Genomic DNA, 17999 nt, shown 5'->3' with positions numbered 1-17999 from the left:
TTTGTTTGTTTATATGCTTTATTTTCTTAACGTTCTACCAAATAACACCAAAAACAATAGTAGTGATGTTTTAAAATGTTACATTTTATATTGGTCATAAATTATCTTTTTATTCTGTTTGTAGGTGTTGTGTGGAACCCATGAAATCCTCTGAAATATGGATCATTAAAGTGTTGATAAGGGAAAACACTAAATACAATATGGAAAGCTGGCCAAGGCAAAAGCAGTCGGTGTGTTCACACAGAAACTGGTGACTGGTGACATTATAGAAGCAGACTTGATTGAATTACTTCAGCTTTAGCAAATGGACGCCCTCCTTCACTTTTGCTTCTAACAAAGTGAAATTAAGTCGGATTAAAGTGTTTTGGGCCACATGACGCCTGTCGGATAATCCCTTGAAAGTGTCCCATACATTCTTGTCCAGGCCAAGTGAAAGCAATCTTATTCACCTGCACCAGTGACTCCACAGCCTGACTAAATTGCACACACACGAACACTTTAGGCTCCTCCCAAAAAAAAAAAAAAAAAACTAAACCGGTCCTACAGTGTGCTAACACTTTTTTTTTCTTTCTTGTCGCTGTAAATCCTGGACACTTTTGCTCCACCTGATGTCCGCTCTTAACTTGTTTCTCACGCAAAGAAGGCTAGGCTACAGAGTGTATAAAAGCCACAGAAGCTGACCTAAAGTGCAGACTGATCTAGCAGATACAATATGGAACTGGCCCCCGAGGAAGAAAATTTGGGGGATGAACTGCAGCAAGCAGCAGACGACTCTCGGGTCTTTGAAACAGAAGTAGTTGAATGTACTGGTAAGTCTACTGATGCATTACATTTGTTTGAAGCAAAGTTTCTTCAATATGTGAACTCATTCTTCCAAACACTGAAGTTTAAAATGTGTTTAATTGATATATATATTATTTATTATTATATAATACTTTATTATATAATTATTATTATATTATATATATATATATATATATATATATATATATATATATATATATATATATATATATATATATATATATATATATATATTATATAATACAATTTTTGGTTTACATTATGTGTTATGGAAGAATTTGGGATTTAAACAGGATTACTGGATATGTGCTACATCAACAGAAGCTTTATCAGTCCTCATTTTTGACAAGGAACACATTTTACAGCCATGTTTTAAGAAAATGTACATTTTTTTTTGTTTTATAAAATAACCCAGATGATTGTGTTTTTTTAAATACATAAATAAAGCATACCTAAAACAAGAACTTTGGTTCCTCGTGTGAGCATTTAAGCGTTTTAGATGCCATCACTTGATATTCAGATGCAGATCATGTGTTGCTTGCACAAAGGAATGTTCTTGTTTCTCCTATCTGATGACTGTGAGATAAAACGGACCGAAAGCAAAAATTCCTTGAAAATGTGGCTTACTAACTTTTCAATTTGGTTAACTTACTGCTCACCACAAGTAAGGCTCCAAGTTTAAAAAGTGACAGTTTAGATGTAAGTGTTTTTCAGTCCATTTTAAGATTATTTTATTTGTTTTTAAATCTTTAAATGGCCTAGTACCAACATAGCTCTCTGGGCTTCTCCATCTTCGTGCTCCTGCCTGTTGCCTCAGGTCGGCTGACCAGTTGTTCCTTTTAAAACCTATTTTTATTCTATGGCCTTTAACATGGCATGAGACTCAGCTCTTTTAGTGCTCATTTATTTGTTTTACTCTATTTTATGTTACATGTTGTTTTTATTTTAGCTATCAATCCATCATGTTTTATGTTCACTGTATAGCATTTTTTTTCAGATGCTGTTGTTTTCAAAGTGCTTTATAAATAAAGTTGAGTTTAGTAGCTTGTAGTTTGCAGTAGCCTATAAGTACTATGTATCATACTGAGAATTGTTCATAAACTTGAAAACCGATTTTTTTAAAAATACTCCTTCATATGGTGCAGTTCTAATAACTTCCAAGTGTCAAATTTGCCAATCAAATCGGATCATTATCATAATGTAAAGAAAAGATGAGTTTGCACCTAATCCTGAGGTAAGAGCTCCAAAGAGGTGCCAATTTCCTGTACCTCTCTAAAAAATAAAAAAAGAATCAATTTTGCTCTATCCAAATGGAGGTCTTAAAAAAAATAGCTTGCCATTGCCTGCTTAATATATATAGGTCACTGACTTTGTCGTGGTTCTCTCATCTGACCTCTTGCAGGCTGCAGGCAGTGTGAGTTTATTTCTTATTTCATCATGAAATTTGAATGGTTGTCGGTCTCAAATGTGCCCTAAGATTGGACGGAGATCAGCCCAGGGTAGGCTTGAACGATTTTGAAAAATAATCAAATTGCTTTTTTTCCCCCTCAGTATTGTCTTTGTACGACGGCATATTAGGGCAACGTATAAATATATATATTTTTTTACAGGCCAGGGACAATATTCAGAGAAAATAACTCTGAAACTTAAGAGAAATGGACGTAGCGTAGCTATAGTCTAATGTGAGGAGTCGTTGGTGGTTAGTGGGACACTGTTTATAAAATAAAAAGGCAGGATGGAAACAATTCCTTCTTAATTTAATTTTTACTCGTCATCCACGGCAGCTAGAGCGACAACACTTCCTAATCCCCTATTATTTGACTAAACACTAACCAATCAGAAGCTAGCATACTTTAGGTAAATGCAAGTGAATGACGGAGAGCAGCCGATTCAACACATCAACTTAGCTATTTGTACAAAAAAATGCCAAAATATATGAATGTGTAAATGATAATTCTGGAAACATGAAGGTACAAGTAAATATACATATAATCAATTAACTTAAATGCTTGATCCTCAGGGTGTGGACCTTCGCAAAGCGAGGCGTCTTTGTTGCTGGCAGTACCAAACGCTTCAAAGTGCGAATGCGTAACACGATATGGTTAAAGCCATTACTATTTCCTTATTTGAAAACCGAAAAGTATTGGCATAAGCATACGTGTATTTCTCATAAGGCCAGGTATAAACGTAGCCGGGTTTTTTGCGAACGGGAGATATTTTTCTGCGGCTTACCCTGTTATTCACACTTCCGCAGGGATTTTTTTCATTACAAACGAAGGTTTCTAAAAACTCCGTGAAGATTTGCGTATTTCTTCATGTGTCCGTAAGTAAACAGTTTTACGGCTTCCTCTACACTCGTCACTCAATCACATACCTCAAATTGTTGAAAAAAGAACGAAAATAAAAGTGGCGTGGATTCGCTTCCCCACCGGGGAGAGACCATGTTTGTATTGACCATTTGCACCGACGTCACGTGATTACGTGACTGCCCTATGACGGACGACGGAAAGAAATGATTGTTGAACGGAAGTGGACGTGACCCGGAGCGACTTAGTGACTTAGCTACTGTTATTTTACAACTGAAAAGTTATTATTGCCCATCGAGCCATTGAATCTACTACTTCAACCGAAGTTCGCCTGTCAGTCGAAGTTGCACATTTAGTCGGGACGCATAGAGCGCGATAATTACTTTAGTTGGAGATCGCTGTGATGATGTTATGTTACTATGTTTACTCGCATGGAACTAATGACTATCGTAGTGGCAAGCTATGCGGTAATTTCATGAATATTACTCCGGCTCCAGAGTGAAAAACTCCAAGCACAAAGACGAAATCCCTCATTATTAAACAGTCAAATGCACTCAATAGTTTTGAAGAAGGTGCATTTTAAACCTAAGCTGTGTGTTTGTGCAGTTGAAGTGGACGCTAACTATCTGGCTCATTAATGTGATTTGAAACACGAAATTCGAAACCTCTGTTACAATCTTTGTTAGAGTGTACGTTTACCAGTAAAATGTATGGACATTTATCTACTAATCACAACATTTATCTACTAACCTCACAAAAAATGATCGCTGGAAATCTGTGAATACTTTGTGGGCTGCCAGTCCTTTCTGTTGATTGCTGCTATCAATCAACGCCGTTCATCGTCATTAGTAGGTATGTGATAAAAAGCAACATTTGGTTTACTCCTTTGTCTGTCTCTACAACCGACCGCACAGCAAGATATGACCGTTTTATAAGATAATCGATTAGATATAGGACTTTACGCTGTATGAGATTCAATGGTTACAATACAGGCAAGTGGCTCTTTTGCCGTCCAGTGTCCCCAAGGGGGCGTTCCCATGAGGGCTGTGACGTCACGTGCAAAAGGTCAATATGTGTGTGGTGAGTGAGTGGGAAAAAAAAGTTGAAGTGAAGCTTTTTAAGATTTTGTATTTATCCTCTTTGTTTTCCTCTATGCTCCGTTTATGATGTACTCATTGACTGTTTACAAGTATTTAAACAAAAAAAAAGTATTGTGTGCGCTGACAGCACTGATCCGCATATATACAGATCAGCGGCTGACAGTCTGTGCTTGCGTGAAGTATGGTGAAGTGAGGTCAAGAGATGAGCAGTATTTGGCTAACTACTGCTGCCTAGAGTCTTGGCATGCATCTCAGTGTAGAGCCCATTTGTGGAAGTGGCGTCACCAGACGGAGGCGTACTCTCATTGGATAGGATTTGTGGAACTGTTGCCACCTTAAAGGTCTCATATTATTCAACTTTTCAAAATGATAAAATAGTTCTTAAATGTGTAAAAGACATGTCTGTGACATGCATTTGTCAAAATTGACTTTGGATCTAATATTTTTGCTGTCCCTAAATCAGCCAAAAACCGCTCTGTTCACTTTAATGTAAATAGCACCAGGACACGTCTAGGCCGCCCCATAGCGCTCCTATGTTGGGTATGGCAGGCGAGAGCCCCCGCTGCAGCAACCTCCACACGACAAATGTAGCTTCCACTTTAGGCACTAAAAATATACCAGTAATATGGTAGAAGGTGCACATCTCTTATTAGATAGGATAGGGGGATGATTCGCAAATTTGACACTTTATAAAGTCACAAATTTGCGATTTTTTTCTTGCAAATTTGCCACTTTATATTTTTTTCTCTTAATATTGCCCCCGCACTCTAAAAAATTATTTATTTTTTAGCTCACCATGACGCTAAACAGGAAAAGTGCAATAATACAATATGGATGGTTGATTGAATGTTTGCTCTTAACCCATTTTAACTACCCTGTTGGTGTGTTACAGCTCAGAAAACGGTACTGATCGTGTACGCCCACCAGAGCTTGGGCTCATTTAACGATGCCGTCCGGGACGTGACAACTAAGGAGCTATCAAAGCAAGGCTACCGAGTCATCGTGTCGGACCTTTATGCTATGAACTTCAAAGCCAACTCCACAAAGAGTGATATCATTGGTGAGCTGTTTTTCTCATTTCCATCCCTCAAATGCTATAATTAAATACTGCGTGTCTTTATATCACTAGCCATTAGGATGTTAAACCTTATTTAGCTACTCAGCACTGACAATATTGGTATTGTCCAGGTGATTTAAAGAACTCCAAGCTTTTCCAGTATGGAGAGGAGACAATGCACGCGTGGACGGAGGGTCGCCTAAGTGACGACATTGTGGCCGAACAACGCAAAGTAGAAGAGGCGGAGCTAATCATCTTCCAGGTCAGGGGTCACTTCTGATGGTAATACGACTCCAGCGAACTAAGTCAAAGATTAGAATGAAACAATGTAATCAAAGAGGAACTGTGGTTATTAGGCTCAGACTAACTGGGTTTTTTTCTCTTTGTAGATTTACCAGTAAGCTGAAAAAAATATGATCCATGTATCATAACATAACACTGAATATTAAGGCAGTATCTAAAAAAAAATGGTTGTAGCATAAAGCTTGTACAAATCATATTCCATTTGTCCATCCATCCGTTATCTATAGTGCTTGTCCTCATTAGCGGACAGGTGTGAGCTGGAGCCTTACAGCTGATTGGCAGCATGAGACGGGGTACACCTTGTAATGGACGCCATCATATGGAGACAAAGAACAAACGCAAACACTTTCATATTCACACTCAATTGCTCCGACCCTAGTCGCCATTGTAACGAATGCCTTTCTCACCTTTGCACACCCCGTAGTAGACGGGCAGGTAAGGCTATGGGGGGTTAAGGGAATGTGGGAGAATCTGACATTTTTCCCACTCCTAGGTATCGCATGGGGCCCATACACAGCCTTATTTCAAGGTATCACCGATGGTGGCTGATACTTGTAGCCGGATGTAGAAATCAGAAGAATATAAAATTCCATTAATTTTATTCAATTTTAAGGAAACATGCTATAGTGGGATATAAAGGTCTTTCTTTAAAATTATCTGTCATTGTTTTTTGGGGGTAATACTGGTATTGGTACTTGGTGTTGGTAACTACGAAAGAGTTGAGTACTCATTCTGGTATCAGTCTGAAAAAAAGTGCTGTTGAACATCCCTAATTAAAGAAAATATTGTGATGTCTTTCTGCAGTTTCCTTTGTACTGGTTCAGTGTACCTGCCATCATGAAGGGATGGATGGACCGAGTGCTGAGTCAGGGCTTTGCTTTCTCCCTGGAAAAGATGTACAACAATGGGATTTTCAAGGTCGGTCTCAGAGGCGCTACATAGAATTGTGATCATGACAGTCAAATGAATTAGTTGTTGTTGTACATCTCTAATGGATAGTACTTTGCAATGAATAAATACATCAATCCATCCATTATCTTTACCACTTGTATCGTCACAAGGCAACCTATGACCTGAACTGTGAGACAGTAGTACTAAGTAGTTGGCCACCTTAATAAATAAAATGAAAAGTAAAATGCAGATGATTTGATTATTGGAATAAAACTCCTACAGTATCTAAAATATACTATATGCCATATATTTTTCTCCATTTGTTTATATTATTATTATTATTATTATTATTATTATTTATTTATTTTTTTAATTTATTTTTTTTATTACTACTACTACTACATAACAGCATCCGCGATTAACTTGATATTAAGAGTCCATACAATTTTCAACAGATTTCATACAGTGTAAAAAAAATATATACATATATATATATATATATATATACATATATATATGTATATATATATATATATATATATGTATATTTATATATATATATATATATATATATATATATATATATATATATATATATATATGTATATATATATATATACTGTATATATATATAATTTTTTTAAATATATATATATATTTTTTTTTTATCCTAAAATAACATAATTTTGATTTTTCCAAACTCCATTATTCAGAGTGTCTCAGAGAACTGGTTTCCATTTCACAAAGCATGTTCAACAAGCACCGAGACTAACCCTGAACAGCTAGTTGACATGCCCTGAAATAGGAAGCTCTGCGTTTTTGGTTCCAGGACAGCCGATTTTAGGTAGTTTACGTCTCTGAAACTGAAAATCAAATCATATGGTGAATTTGAGCATGTCTTTCGAAAAAAAGTGCAACACCGCAGCGTCTCCCGATAGAGGAAGGCGGCGTGGGAGAACGTTGCTGCTCGGGTGTCGGGTCAATGCGTAAATTTAAATGTAGTCCTTTGCAATCACAATAATATTACAGGGGAAACCTGTTCAATGGTAACTCATTAATACATTTCATTTAGGCGCGATCCTGCGGGGGAGAAGCGCACTTGACTTAAGATGAAATATAAAAACATTATTCAAACGGTTATAAAAAAGTACATACCATGTTCGTGACAAAAGTGGACTTCACGCTATAGACTATAGGCGTTTTTACGCAAAAACTCTCCGCAGCGGACTTTATGAATGAGGAAATGAAATGTCGTGTGTGGCTGAAAGGAGGTGGGGACAGAGTAAAACCTGCAGCCGACCAGGTTTGGTTCATGGAATGGAGCTTAAATTACCTATTTTTATGAAACAGGCTAGAGTTACCTCTTTTTCTCTGGTTTCAGTTGCCTCCCTTTCTGAAACGGAAAACGCAGAGTTTGCCACATTTCAGGGTTTCTTGACCCAGGGTTCTTGCTAAACCTGCTTTGTGAAATAGACCCCAGGTCCTTGTCATCAGCTCAATTGCTAATTTTGTGATTTGATGTCTCCCCTAAGGACAAGAAAGCGATGTTATCTTTTACAACTGGAGCTACACAATCGATGTTTCGCCCCGATGGCATCAATGGAGACATTAACGTCGCACTGTGGCCTCTACAGGTGAGAATGAATTGCTGTTAGAGTTACTCTACTCACACATCAACACAGTAAATATGCCCTTTAGAGGCCACCAAACTAATTAATGCAATGATTCCCAACTGGGGAACGCGGCATCACATTGTGTCACGAGAAATCCTCATGGGTGAAGAAAATTTGTCTGAAAAGTATTATTTGTTGATTATACATTTAGCTTTATCTGTCTGTCCCAGTGGCGTATAATGACAAGCACAAAAATTAACAAATTTGCTCCCAAAAACGTATAAATATGTTCTATTTTAAACGTTTTAAGTCTCCCAAAGATGTATTTATTTGTAATGTTTTTTTTTTATGCAGAGCATACAGAAGGCTTTAATGCAGCCTTTCAACTGCAGAGAACAGTTGAAGAATTTGTAGTTATTACAAAAACAGCCAGCAGGTAGCAGCAGAGCAAAAGATATCAACCAGGGCCATGTTGCAAAAAGCTAATTTACTCACAATTCTGAACAGATTTGTGAATAATGTTGAAACTTAGCTATATTCTAATGTTAATTGCTAATTTACCACTTTTTGTAGTTGATTGGTTGTATTCTCTGAGATTGTTTTAATTTAAAATGGGTACATTGTCTCAATTAAGGTATGCAAACAGATGCATGTCAAATAGAAAAATCTACAAAATAGTTTTAGGAGTATGATAACCATGCCCTCACCTTGGGCATTGACCGTTTCTGCTTCACTTCATATTTGTGTCTTCTGTTTTTGTTTTTCAGAATGGCACTCTGCACTTCTGTGGATTTCAGGTCCTTGCACCTCAGATTTTCTGGAGTCCAGCTCACTGCCCTGCTGGAGTTCGAACTGCAATGCTAAAAGAGTGGCATGCGCGTCTCCGAGGACTGCTGGATGAGAAGTGTCTGACTTTTGCCCCATGTGAATGGTTTGACCTGAGCTTTGAAAAGGGTTTCCTGCTCCAGCCAAAGGTGAAGGAGGAGCAGGAGTCCAATGCCTACGGGATCACCACAGGACACCATCTTGGCAAACTACTCCCCCCTGACAACCAGACAAAAGTACAGCTCACAGATGAAGAACTTGTTAGTACCTGCCTTCGCACACAAATGGCTGTAACTACAAACAAAATGTGAATGTAAACGAGAGTAGCAGAATGACTTTAATCAATTTACTCAACTGTTACAGTGCTAGTATTATGTGTTTTGGAATATATCTCACTTGAATAAACAGAAATTTAGTTATCACCAGATTTAAAATTGTATTCTCAGCTCTGAGATTCTATTCTATGAGTCTATTCATGTGAAATGTGGTTGTTTTACCTATATATTTTTAATTACATAGATTTACTTTGTGTGTTTTTTTACACACATTAGGCCATTTAGAAAGATTAAACCACATAAATGTATAATTGCTAGCGGAATAACACAAAAAATCCTGGTTCAGTACCCTACATATATCTTGGTTGTAAGTTCACAATATCATTCATATTCGGTATAATAAGGAAACAAAGTGTATAACACGCTTCAATTTTGTTTAAGCAGAATCAAATTTAAAGACTTAGGTTTAAATGAAACATTAGTTTATATATTAGGTGTCCGCTAGCCAGTAGCCGAGCTGCACTGTGTTTGTTTATGAACTGGGCATGTGGCTTCATTGCGAAGCTGTTAAACATTTCATAATAGTTTAACACCCTCGTATGTGGCTAAGGATGACTCAGTCACTAATGCTCTTCAGTTGCTTTATCACCATGAGTGTTAAGAAAATGTATATTCATTCAAGATGCTCTACCGGCTACAACTCACATACAGGCTCTCAACACACTTGCTGACTGACTTGAGCCCACTTTCAAGCTGGAATGTCCCTTTGTTTTTCATATATATGCTCACATTCATATTAGTGCTGGCAGAAAGAAATGCAAACATTTAGCTTGATTTATTACACCAGCGTCACAAAACATGCTGGGAAGTGTGCGACATCACTACGCAACATAATAATTGCCCCTGCATTTAGATATATATATATTTTTTATGTTGACAAGCTTTTGTGGGCCACACAAAATGGCATGGAAGGCCAGACTTTGTCCTAGGGCCTTGAGTTTGACACGTGTCGTTTCTTAGAAGAGTGCACTTCCACCTCAAACAGCCAAACATACCCTTCCCTTCCCTGCCATACTATTTCTGCTTTCTTCTACTGGCACCACCATTTTTTTTTTAAATTAGAAAATCTGAACAGATAAAAAGATTCACTTATTTTGAAAGTTAGACTATTCTTCCTACTTTGAAATCAATCAGCAATTTTGGCATAGCCTACTGTATGCTTTGCGGTAATAATTGAGAAAATACAAGCCCTGTGAATGTAGCTGTGGCTTCGATAAGGATTGATATTTTACCTTCATATTTAGTAAGTTAGTAACAAATCATCAGAACGGGGCATTTGACGACGAAAGAATGATGACGTAAGAAAATTGCTTGAGGCAAAAGAAGTAGGGATTTATGACAAATGTATTTCATGCGAAACGTAAATTTTTGCATTTGACTACAATACTACGTGCATTTTAAGCACCTTCTCCGATCGCAGCACTTGTGATATTTGTCCATTCGTAACCCCACCCTCCTCAAAAAAGTAAAACCGAACGAAACAATCTAGCAATGACGTCATCGTAAAAGCGCCTGCCAGTTGGCTGACAGTGAGGGGGCGGTGCTTGTTTGTTGTTTTGCTGAAGTGTTGACTTTAAAGAGACGATCGAGCTTTACGTCTATATCCACCAGTCGCAATTTAAACAATACTAGCCGAGAACGATATTTTACTCACAGATCGGACCGCGAGTGACTACAAGTATTCTCTACTGAGCCGAGAGAGCCCGAAAACGGCAACCATGAAATGGATGTTCAAAGAGGATCATTCTCTGGGTAAGGGAAGAGGGAGGTGTCGTTAATATGACAAAGGCGCAGGAATATTATTAAATGGACGATTCAGATGGACTATTGAAAAACACATTTCATCATGTGTACAAATTGGATGTAATTTCGGATTACTTATTTTATAAACAGTTAAGAGACGGAGGGTTTGCAAATTCGGCCTCTCCTCAAATGGCTTGACTCTTGGGAGGCTTAGTGGTTTTAGAAAACACCTTCAACAGGGCATACACTTTTAATACTTCTGTTACTAAAAATATATATTTATATAGCTAAGATTTTCTCCAATGGATGATGTGAGCTAGAATTTGTGAGGAAAGCGTCGTGCCTTTGTTCATACGCACACGACGATTTCTAGGACTGCACTTGTTGGGCTAATGGTGGTGACACGAAGAGACGCTCGACTGTCAAACCTCCGATTCTGCACGATTGACAAATGCTTATCAGATGCCTGATTTGCCTGTAAGTACATCAAAAGAGCCAGGCTTGTCCAGCCATTAGCAACTGGAGTGTAGCCTTGTTAGCAGGGAGGAAACGGTTGTTTTGGCAGATCCTTAAGAGGCCTACAGGAGGGGGCCTTTAGATTTGCATAACAACTTCTGTTTGACGCTAATTACGTAGATTGGTTGTCCCTGTGAAAAATAATTGTAATTACAAAAAAGATAATGAAATGTTAAAATGATAATATCCTCTGATCGGTGGCCAAACAGGAAGACTATTGATTAGTTTATCTGCAAAGTCAACTGTATATCAACAGAAACAACTCCATTTACAGTATCACATCGATCATAACAACAATCATTTTTTTCAGAGCACCGTCAGGTTATTAATAATTTATAAAAGAAAAAGATGCTGTCACTTTAAAGTTTGCTGGATGAAGACTTCATTACCCAGAATCCTCTGTCTTCCTGCATGCTGGAAAGCCTTACTATCCTAAAAACAGCACAATATAGTACAACATTTTCGTTGTTGCTATTCATCTTCAAAACCCCAAAAAATTGGCATTTCCCCCTATTTAATTACTAAATACAAAGCAAGATAGCTTCCCTTCACCACTACCATGGTATTGTGTTCATAAATGCATGAGTCTGGAGAATCAATGGCTCACTCTCTCTAGTCAAAACCACACTGCACCAAAAAAGAAATATTTTATCGTTTTAAAAATAAGTAACTCAAATATGATATCCTGCAGAACATCGATGCATAGAATCTGCCAAAATCCGCAACAAGTACCCTGACAGGGTCCCGGTAAGTGAAATCTTTCTCAACTCTTGTTGTTAATGAGCCTTTTTGCAACGTTCACTGTTCTCCAACTGTGTGCTTTGCTGTAGGTGATTGTAGAGAAAGTGTCTGGGTCCCAGATAGTGGACATTGACAAGAGGAAGTACCTGGTCCCCTCTGACATCACAGTGGCTCAGTTCATGTGGATCATCAGGAAACGCATCCAGCTGCCATCGGAGAAGGCCATCTTCCTGTTTGTGGACAAGACAGTCCCCCAGTCCAGGTCAGAACAATATTTCACCAGATCTACTAGCTTGGACCGAACATGTTGTATTTATGCATCAAATTTCAATTACAGTAAACTGTTCACTTATTAAAATGTGAAAATCTAGTTTTCATGTAAAAATACATTTAAGCTCTGCTGAGATACATTATAATGATTAGGAATTGAGGCCTCTTGTATCAACAACACTGGAAAATATGTCTTAAAACTTTTTTTTATATACCTTTAAAAATAAAAATACTATTAAATGCCATAGATTGCTTACCTGGTAATTTAACTGTTGCACTATCCTTATTTACCAGTAGATGTCACTAACTCCTTTACATTGCTTCATATTTGGTTTGACTCTGGAGGACCAGTCAAGTTTGTGGGAACAAAAGTATCACACACACTAACATTAAAGTTTAATGTTAATTAGGGGCTGCAAAATATTATGCTGCAAGTTTAAAGGGATACTTGACTCATTGAGCCATTTTCAGAAGTAAAAAGTTAATATTTTAGTAGTTTTGTCCAGAATTCATTTGATGACTTCATTATTTTTCTTGTACAATTAATAACTTTAAAAACTTATTTTTCCACTTGCTGTCCACTGAAGATGACATCACCTGTGCTGAGAGAGTAGGTAATGACCGATCATGGCTCACCTGTTTTCTGGGTTTGGTCAGCAAACTAAGCCCTGATTGGTCATTACTTCCTCAGCACAGGTGATGTCATCTACAGCCGACAGCAAGTGAAAAAATCTGTTTTAATAGATATTAATTGTACATGAAAAATAATGATGTTATCAAATTTATTCTGGACAACATTTTTGAAAACATCGGCATGTACGCCTACACGCTAATGCAGCCACCTCAAACTATAGAAAGCTTTTCTATTATAAAATAATTTGCTTTTAAGTTCTAGGATCTGTTGCCGAACACTGGCTTTGGTTAAGTTTTTGAGTACATTTTGAAAATCTGGTCACCCTATCCATGTGCTGTCATACCAGCTAGCTAGTGCTCATCTAACCTATGAGAATTTGTCTCCAGTACTGTCTAACATCCAAGTTTGCAAACTCTCTTTGTGCGCGGGTGGCATCGGAGACTTAAAGCGAAGTAACAGCAAAAGCGTTGATACTTAGAATATATATAAGACTTTTTCATTCTGATCTAGAATTTCATGATTTAAAGAAGACTTAGTATGTATTTTCCCCAAGGTTCTTTTATAAGATGTTTGAGACATTCTTTCATCAAAATACACATGGATAAATGAATAAAAATCACAGTTTAAGATACATTTCACACCTTTCTTGTCTCACCAATATTAATTAGCCAGTTTCGTGGACCAACCCTGTCTCATGGAAGTGAGCAAATGTATACCACTCCCATATACTGCTGGGCCAATGGACTATATGCCACGGAGGAGGCGGGACTTCCGACTTCCGGGTTTTCAGCCATCAATTTTGTTCCGTTTCCGGTTTGCGACGTGTGGGCCGCGTCCCAGTACTTGCGCTTCCTCCTTTGTGCCCCTCGATTGCGCGTTCCCGTCGACGGGTGCGAGGCTGCTAGTGTATAGTGTCTGTCTGTGTCCAAAGCATTTCAGATAGCCGAGACGCCCTCCCACCGATGAGCGGGAGCGCACTGTTAGGAGGCACAGGGGTGGGAATGCGAGTGTTGGAACGGGGCCAGCAATGGCCGGGAACGGCACTGATGTGTAAAACCCGGAAGTCGCAAGTCCGTGGCATTTACCCCATAATGGCAAATCTGGCTTTGGGAACTATGCTAATCAAGGGCTCAGCCTTGTGACTAAAGTTTTGTCTACCAGTGGGAGACTTAGAGCCCAGAGTCTGACTGGTTGATTAAAAACAAAATTATTTTTTGGGTTGCAGGAGAAATTTAGACACTGGTGGGGTTTCCATCCACCCATTTTTATTTGAATTTTCAAGAAATGTGAAAATAAAAATGCTAGAAATTCAAAAAAGGGCCAAACATTCGCAAAAAGGTTTTTACGCTTGGAGGGGGAGGATTTTGAAGTGTATTGAAAAAAAGGAAAATGCTCATTTTGGCTATGGAAACGGGTTTTGCGAACACTGACAAGACCAGATACACGTCGCGCGTTTTGACCGGATATTACGTCACACGTACGTTTGTAGTCTGAAAGCAATGTCGGACGATAAAGTAAAGGTATGTTTGTAGGGAACGACGAAACAGAAATCTTTTTGGGATTAATTAAAGAAGCGAATATTAATTTAGATGGAAAACAGCTAAGAAAAGCTACAGGTTATCAATAATTACAAAGGCAAACTCGTACGACGTCAGTGCACTGCGCAGTCGCTTCCTGTTTTTCTTCTTCTTTTAAATTACTGGTGGATCCCATCTCTATGGTGTATACCGCCACCTACAGCGGCGGAGTCCTCTCTCAATATTCGCAAAAGAAGAACAGATGGAAACGGCATAAATTATACATGTCCGTTTTGCGCATTTTCATTAAATTCGATTAAAAATTTGGAAACAATTGGATAGAAACCTGACTACTGTGTTATGTAGCGCATGCACACAATGCCAAACACATCCATCTCATGTGTTTTTGGTTCCCTTTAATTTTTGTACAACAACATAATGAACCACAAAGACATGGACAGGTATTTTTATTATCTATGAACGCTGGAGAACAGAATTGCTACAATTTTTTTTCTTGGTCACACATTTGCACAATTTCTTGCATTTGTGCCCTAAAAGTTACTAAAATTTTATAATACACCAGTCATACCCTGAAGGCTGACAAACTCAGGACAGCATAAACACCTAGTCAAGTCAGAGTTGCACAAACTAAGGAAATAATGTCCATACACCGGATTTATAAAAACTATTTATTTAACCACATTCTTTTTACAATTGAATCAATACTATAGCAATGACCTGCCGTATTACAGGTTTAGAATAGTTTTAGATTTTTCATTATGGTAATTTTTTTTTTCATTTGCCTTAAAAAAGGATGTCATTTAGTTATAATCAGAGCTGGATACTCAATCGTCACTTCCTGTCAATGATGACGCCCACCTTTTGGTGAGTGCACAATGACGCAAAGCCTCGCAAAAAATACACGGACTGAGCATCGACTTAATCATGTTGACGTCCGTCAATCGGTTTGAGTACAGACGCTCTCTTTCATTCTGTGTATTTTTGTGAAGCTTTCGCGTCATAAAGCATTTGCTGAAAATGCAGAACCACTCGACAATAGACAGGCATCGTCATCAATGGGAATTGACAATTAATAGAAGTGCTCAGCTCTGGTTCCAATCCATTTCAGCTGCTTTATTAGTTTTTATTTTTTCAAAAATATGTCCTTTTAGTTTAGTTTTTATTGCTTTTTAGTATTTTAGTTTATATATATATATATATGGAATATTTGTTTATTGCATGATTTTAAAATGATTGTGTAACAAAGTAAACTAAACTACAATTCTTAAAGAACTGTTTGACCTTTCTTCTGTACGAACGTACAGTATAACAATATCAAAATAACTACCTTTGAAATGAAACCCCAAATCTCATGCGGGATTAACATAGTTGAAAACGAAGTAGATTTATGCTTATTATAGTTTTATTTAGTTTTACAAACATAGGATAGATTTCCTTTTTGTTGAAACATCTTTTTTATTGTAGTTCATAAATGAAAATCTTTTTTTCAATTTTAGTTTTTTTCTATTATATTTTGTTAAGTCTAATAACCTTAGCATTGTTTTTGCAAATGTTCAATCTAACAAATCGACATCGTGCGTAAGCAGAAGAGCTGACGGTATTGATGACGAGCCTCCTTCATGTTTCAGCATCACAATGGGACAACTGTATGAAAAGGAGAAAGACGAAGATGGCTTTTTATACGTGGCGTACAGCGGCGAAAACACTTTCGGCTTGTAAAAGAAGAAGCCATGATAGTGAGCCGACCTTACCTGCTGACATCTAATCAAAGCCCCCACTTGGCCCCTGGAGAAAGCTTTGGGAAATCCCAATGAAAACACCACAGAACGATGGACTACCTGCTCACCAGCCTGGATAAATCAAAAAAGTGTGCCAGTGTCTTTTGTTTTTTTGGGCCCATGTTGTACCTGTCTGTCAAAGATTCATATATTTAGTTGTTTATTGTGTGGTAGCTTTGGTTTATTTTGTTTTCGCTCTTGCGACTTGAAGTTTCTTCTCTACTCCTTATGTGTGAATGACTTGCGTTGACTTGAGTTTTGCTTTTGTCTTTGAAGACAATATTTATGAAATTGGAATATTTTAATTTAATTATTTGGAGGTAAGGTAGCTGGATGACCTAACCAATAAAAATGCTAAATAAACCTTGCCACGTTGTCAGTTTGGACCCAAATGTACGACTCAGCGCCACAAAATCATTTTAAACTAAAGCCTTTTAGTGACAAAAGTAATATTTGGGAGGATCCTTTAATGGCATCGGGTTTCAAGTGTGGGACAGAGTACCTAAGAGGACAACGCACAGGTGAGTGCAATTCAGCGGAAAGATGCTGTAGCGATTATTTGGGTTGCCGTAATGGCTTATGAGAAATTTAGACGGTACTGGGGGAGTTGTAATTTCCTCAGCAACCTCTGGGGCGCCACGTTGACTTTGCTTGTTTGTAGGAGCAAAATAAACGATAAAAATCCTATTATCAAGTATTCATAATCATAATGAACCGGTGCGATCGCCAAGTCCGAGACACTTGGTCGTTTCTTGGAACAAAGGTGCCACGTGGGAAGTCCTTTTGTCAGTTCTGGGCCAGACGGACGGGAAAAAAAGGGTGGAAGATAACAGGAACAGCGGCAGAAGACGAGAGCGGGTTCAACGGCTGATCTCCCTCGGGACGCAGACACGCAGCGAATCTCTGCTTCAGGTTGTTGGCCAGCTGATACGTGGATCTCCCTGCGCACCGAGAGGACAACTCCGGCTGAAGTCCCAACCACACCGAGTCGTGTCGCCCTCGTCCGACCTTGGAACAATTTTTCATAGTTTTTATTTTTGTCTTGTTTTTTTGGAGCAGTTTTTCCTTCTTTCTTCAACCGATCTTCCCTCCGTCCGCTTGATCCAACTCACTCCAGTAAGTTGCACGTCTCATAACCAATTCGACATATCGCTGGTGCAACGTCCATTTCAAACATCTCACAGATTTGGCAAATCAAACCTTTCCTTTCTACCTCGTTAAATTGTTCCTTTCTTATTTCGATTAGTTTACTTTGATTTTTATTTTCTCCACCGTATGATTGATAGGTAGACAGTATTGTGATTCTGTATGTGTGACCATAGTGAATAAATGCATGTTTTTTAAAATCTAGTTCAGCCTCAATCGTGCTTGTGTCCGAGTGGATTAGTAATTATTTTAGTAATACAAAGAACCACAAACATTGAATGTGGCGACTTCAGATTATGAATAAATAAACGAGAATTTAGATTTTATTCGTAGTGTTTCTCCAAACTGAAAGTAAACAGAACGTGGTGCACCTATAAGCGATTGGGGAAATTACGACTT

The 17999-nt window shown here is 38.0% G+C and overlaps 2 protein-coding genes across 2 annotated transcripts; both read left to right on the top strand.

Moving 5' to 3' along the window:
* The first annotated feature begins 563 nt into the window (after nt 1–563).
* On the top strand, nt 564–9321 carry nqo1 (NAD(P)H dehydrogenase, quinone 1). The gene is made up of 6 exons (XM_077564708.1): nt 564–809; nt 5103–5270; nt 5399–5529; nt 6375–6488; nt 7994–8095; nt 8842–9321. The coding sequence occupies exons 1-6, from the start codon at nt 713–715 to the stop codon at nt 9208–9210; spliced, it is 981 nt and encodes a 326-aa protein (XP_077420834.1). The 5' UTR covers nt 564–712; the 3' UTR covers nt 9211–9321.
* Nucleotides 9322–10762: 1441 nt separating this feature from the next.
* Nucleotides 10763–16822, top strand: gabarapl2 (GABA(A) receptor-associated protein like 2). Its single transcript, XM_077564155.1, has 4 exons — nt 10763–10986; nt 12185–12240; nt 12324–12496; nt 16305–16822. Exons 1-4 carry the CDS (start codon nt 10953–10955, stop codon nt 16393–16395), a joined length of 354 nt encoding a protein of 117 aa, XP_077420281.1. The 5' UTR covers nt 10763–10952; the 3' UTR covers nt 16396–16822.
* The last annotated feature ends 1177 nt before the right edge of the window (nt 16823–17999 follow it).

This window comes from Vanacampus margaritifer, chromosome 4, assembly GCF_051991255.1.
Source record: "Vanacampus margaritifer isolate UIUO_Vmar chromosome 4, RoL_Vmar_1.0, whole genome shotgun sequence".
Classification (NCBI taxonomy): domain Eukaryota; kingdom Metazoa; phylum Chordata; class Actinopteri; order Syngnathiformes; family Syngnathidae; genus Vanacampus; species Vanacampus margaritifer.
This window is presented reverse-complemented; position numbering and strand designations above follow the sequence as displayed.

Excerpts from the sequence above, each read along its gene's own strand:
- nqo1 (XM_077564708.1), top strand. The coding sequence starts at position 713 with ATGGAACTGGCCCCCGAGGAAGAAAATTTGGGGGATGAACTGCAGCAA. Across the intron at positions 5,271-5,398 it reads CACAAAGAGTGATATCATTG|GTGATTTAAAGAACTCCAAG; the intron begins GTGAGCTGTTTT and ends GGTATTGTCCAG. Across the intron at positions 6,489-7,993 it reads ACAACAATGGGATTTTCAAG|GACAAGAAAGCGATGTTATC; the intron begins GTCGGTCTCAGA and ends GTCTCCCCTAAG.
- gabarapl2 (XM_077564155.1), top strand. The coding sequence starts at position 10,953 with ATGAAATGGATGTTCAAAGAGGATCATTCTCTGG. Across the intron at positions 10,987-12,184 it reads CAAAGAGGATCATTCTCTGG|AACATCGATGCATAGAATCT; the intron begins GTAAGGGAAGAG and ends GATATCCTGCAG. Across the intron at positions 12,241-12,323 it reads AGTACCCTGACAGGGTCCCG|GTGATTGTAGAGAAAGTGTC; the intron begins GTAAGTGAAATC and ends GCTTTGCTGTAG.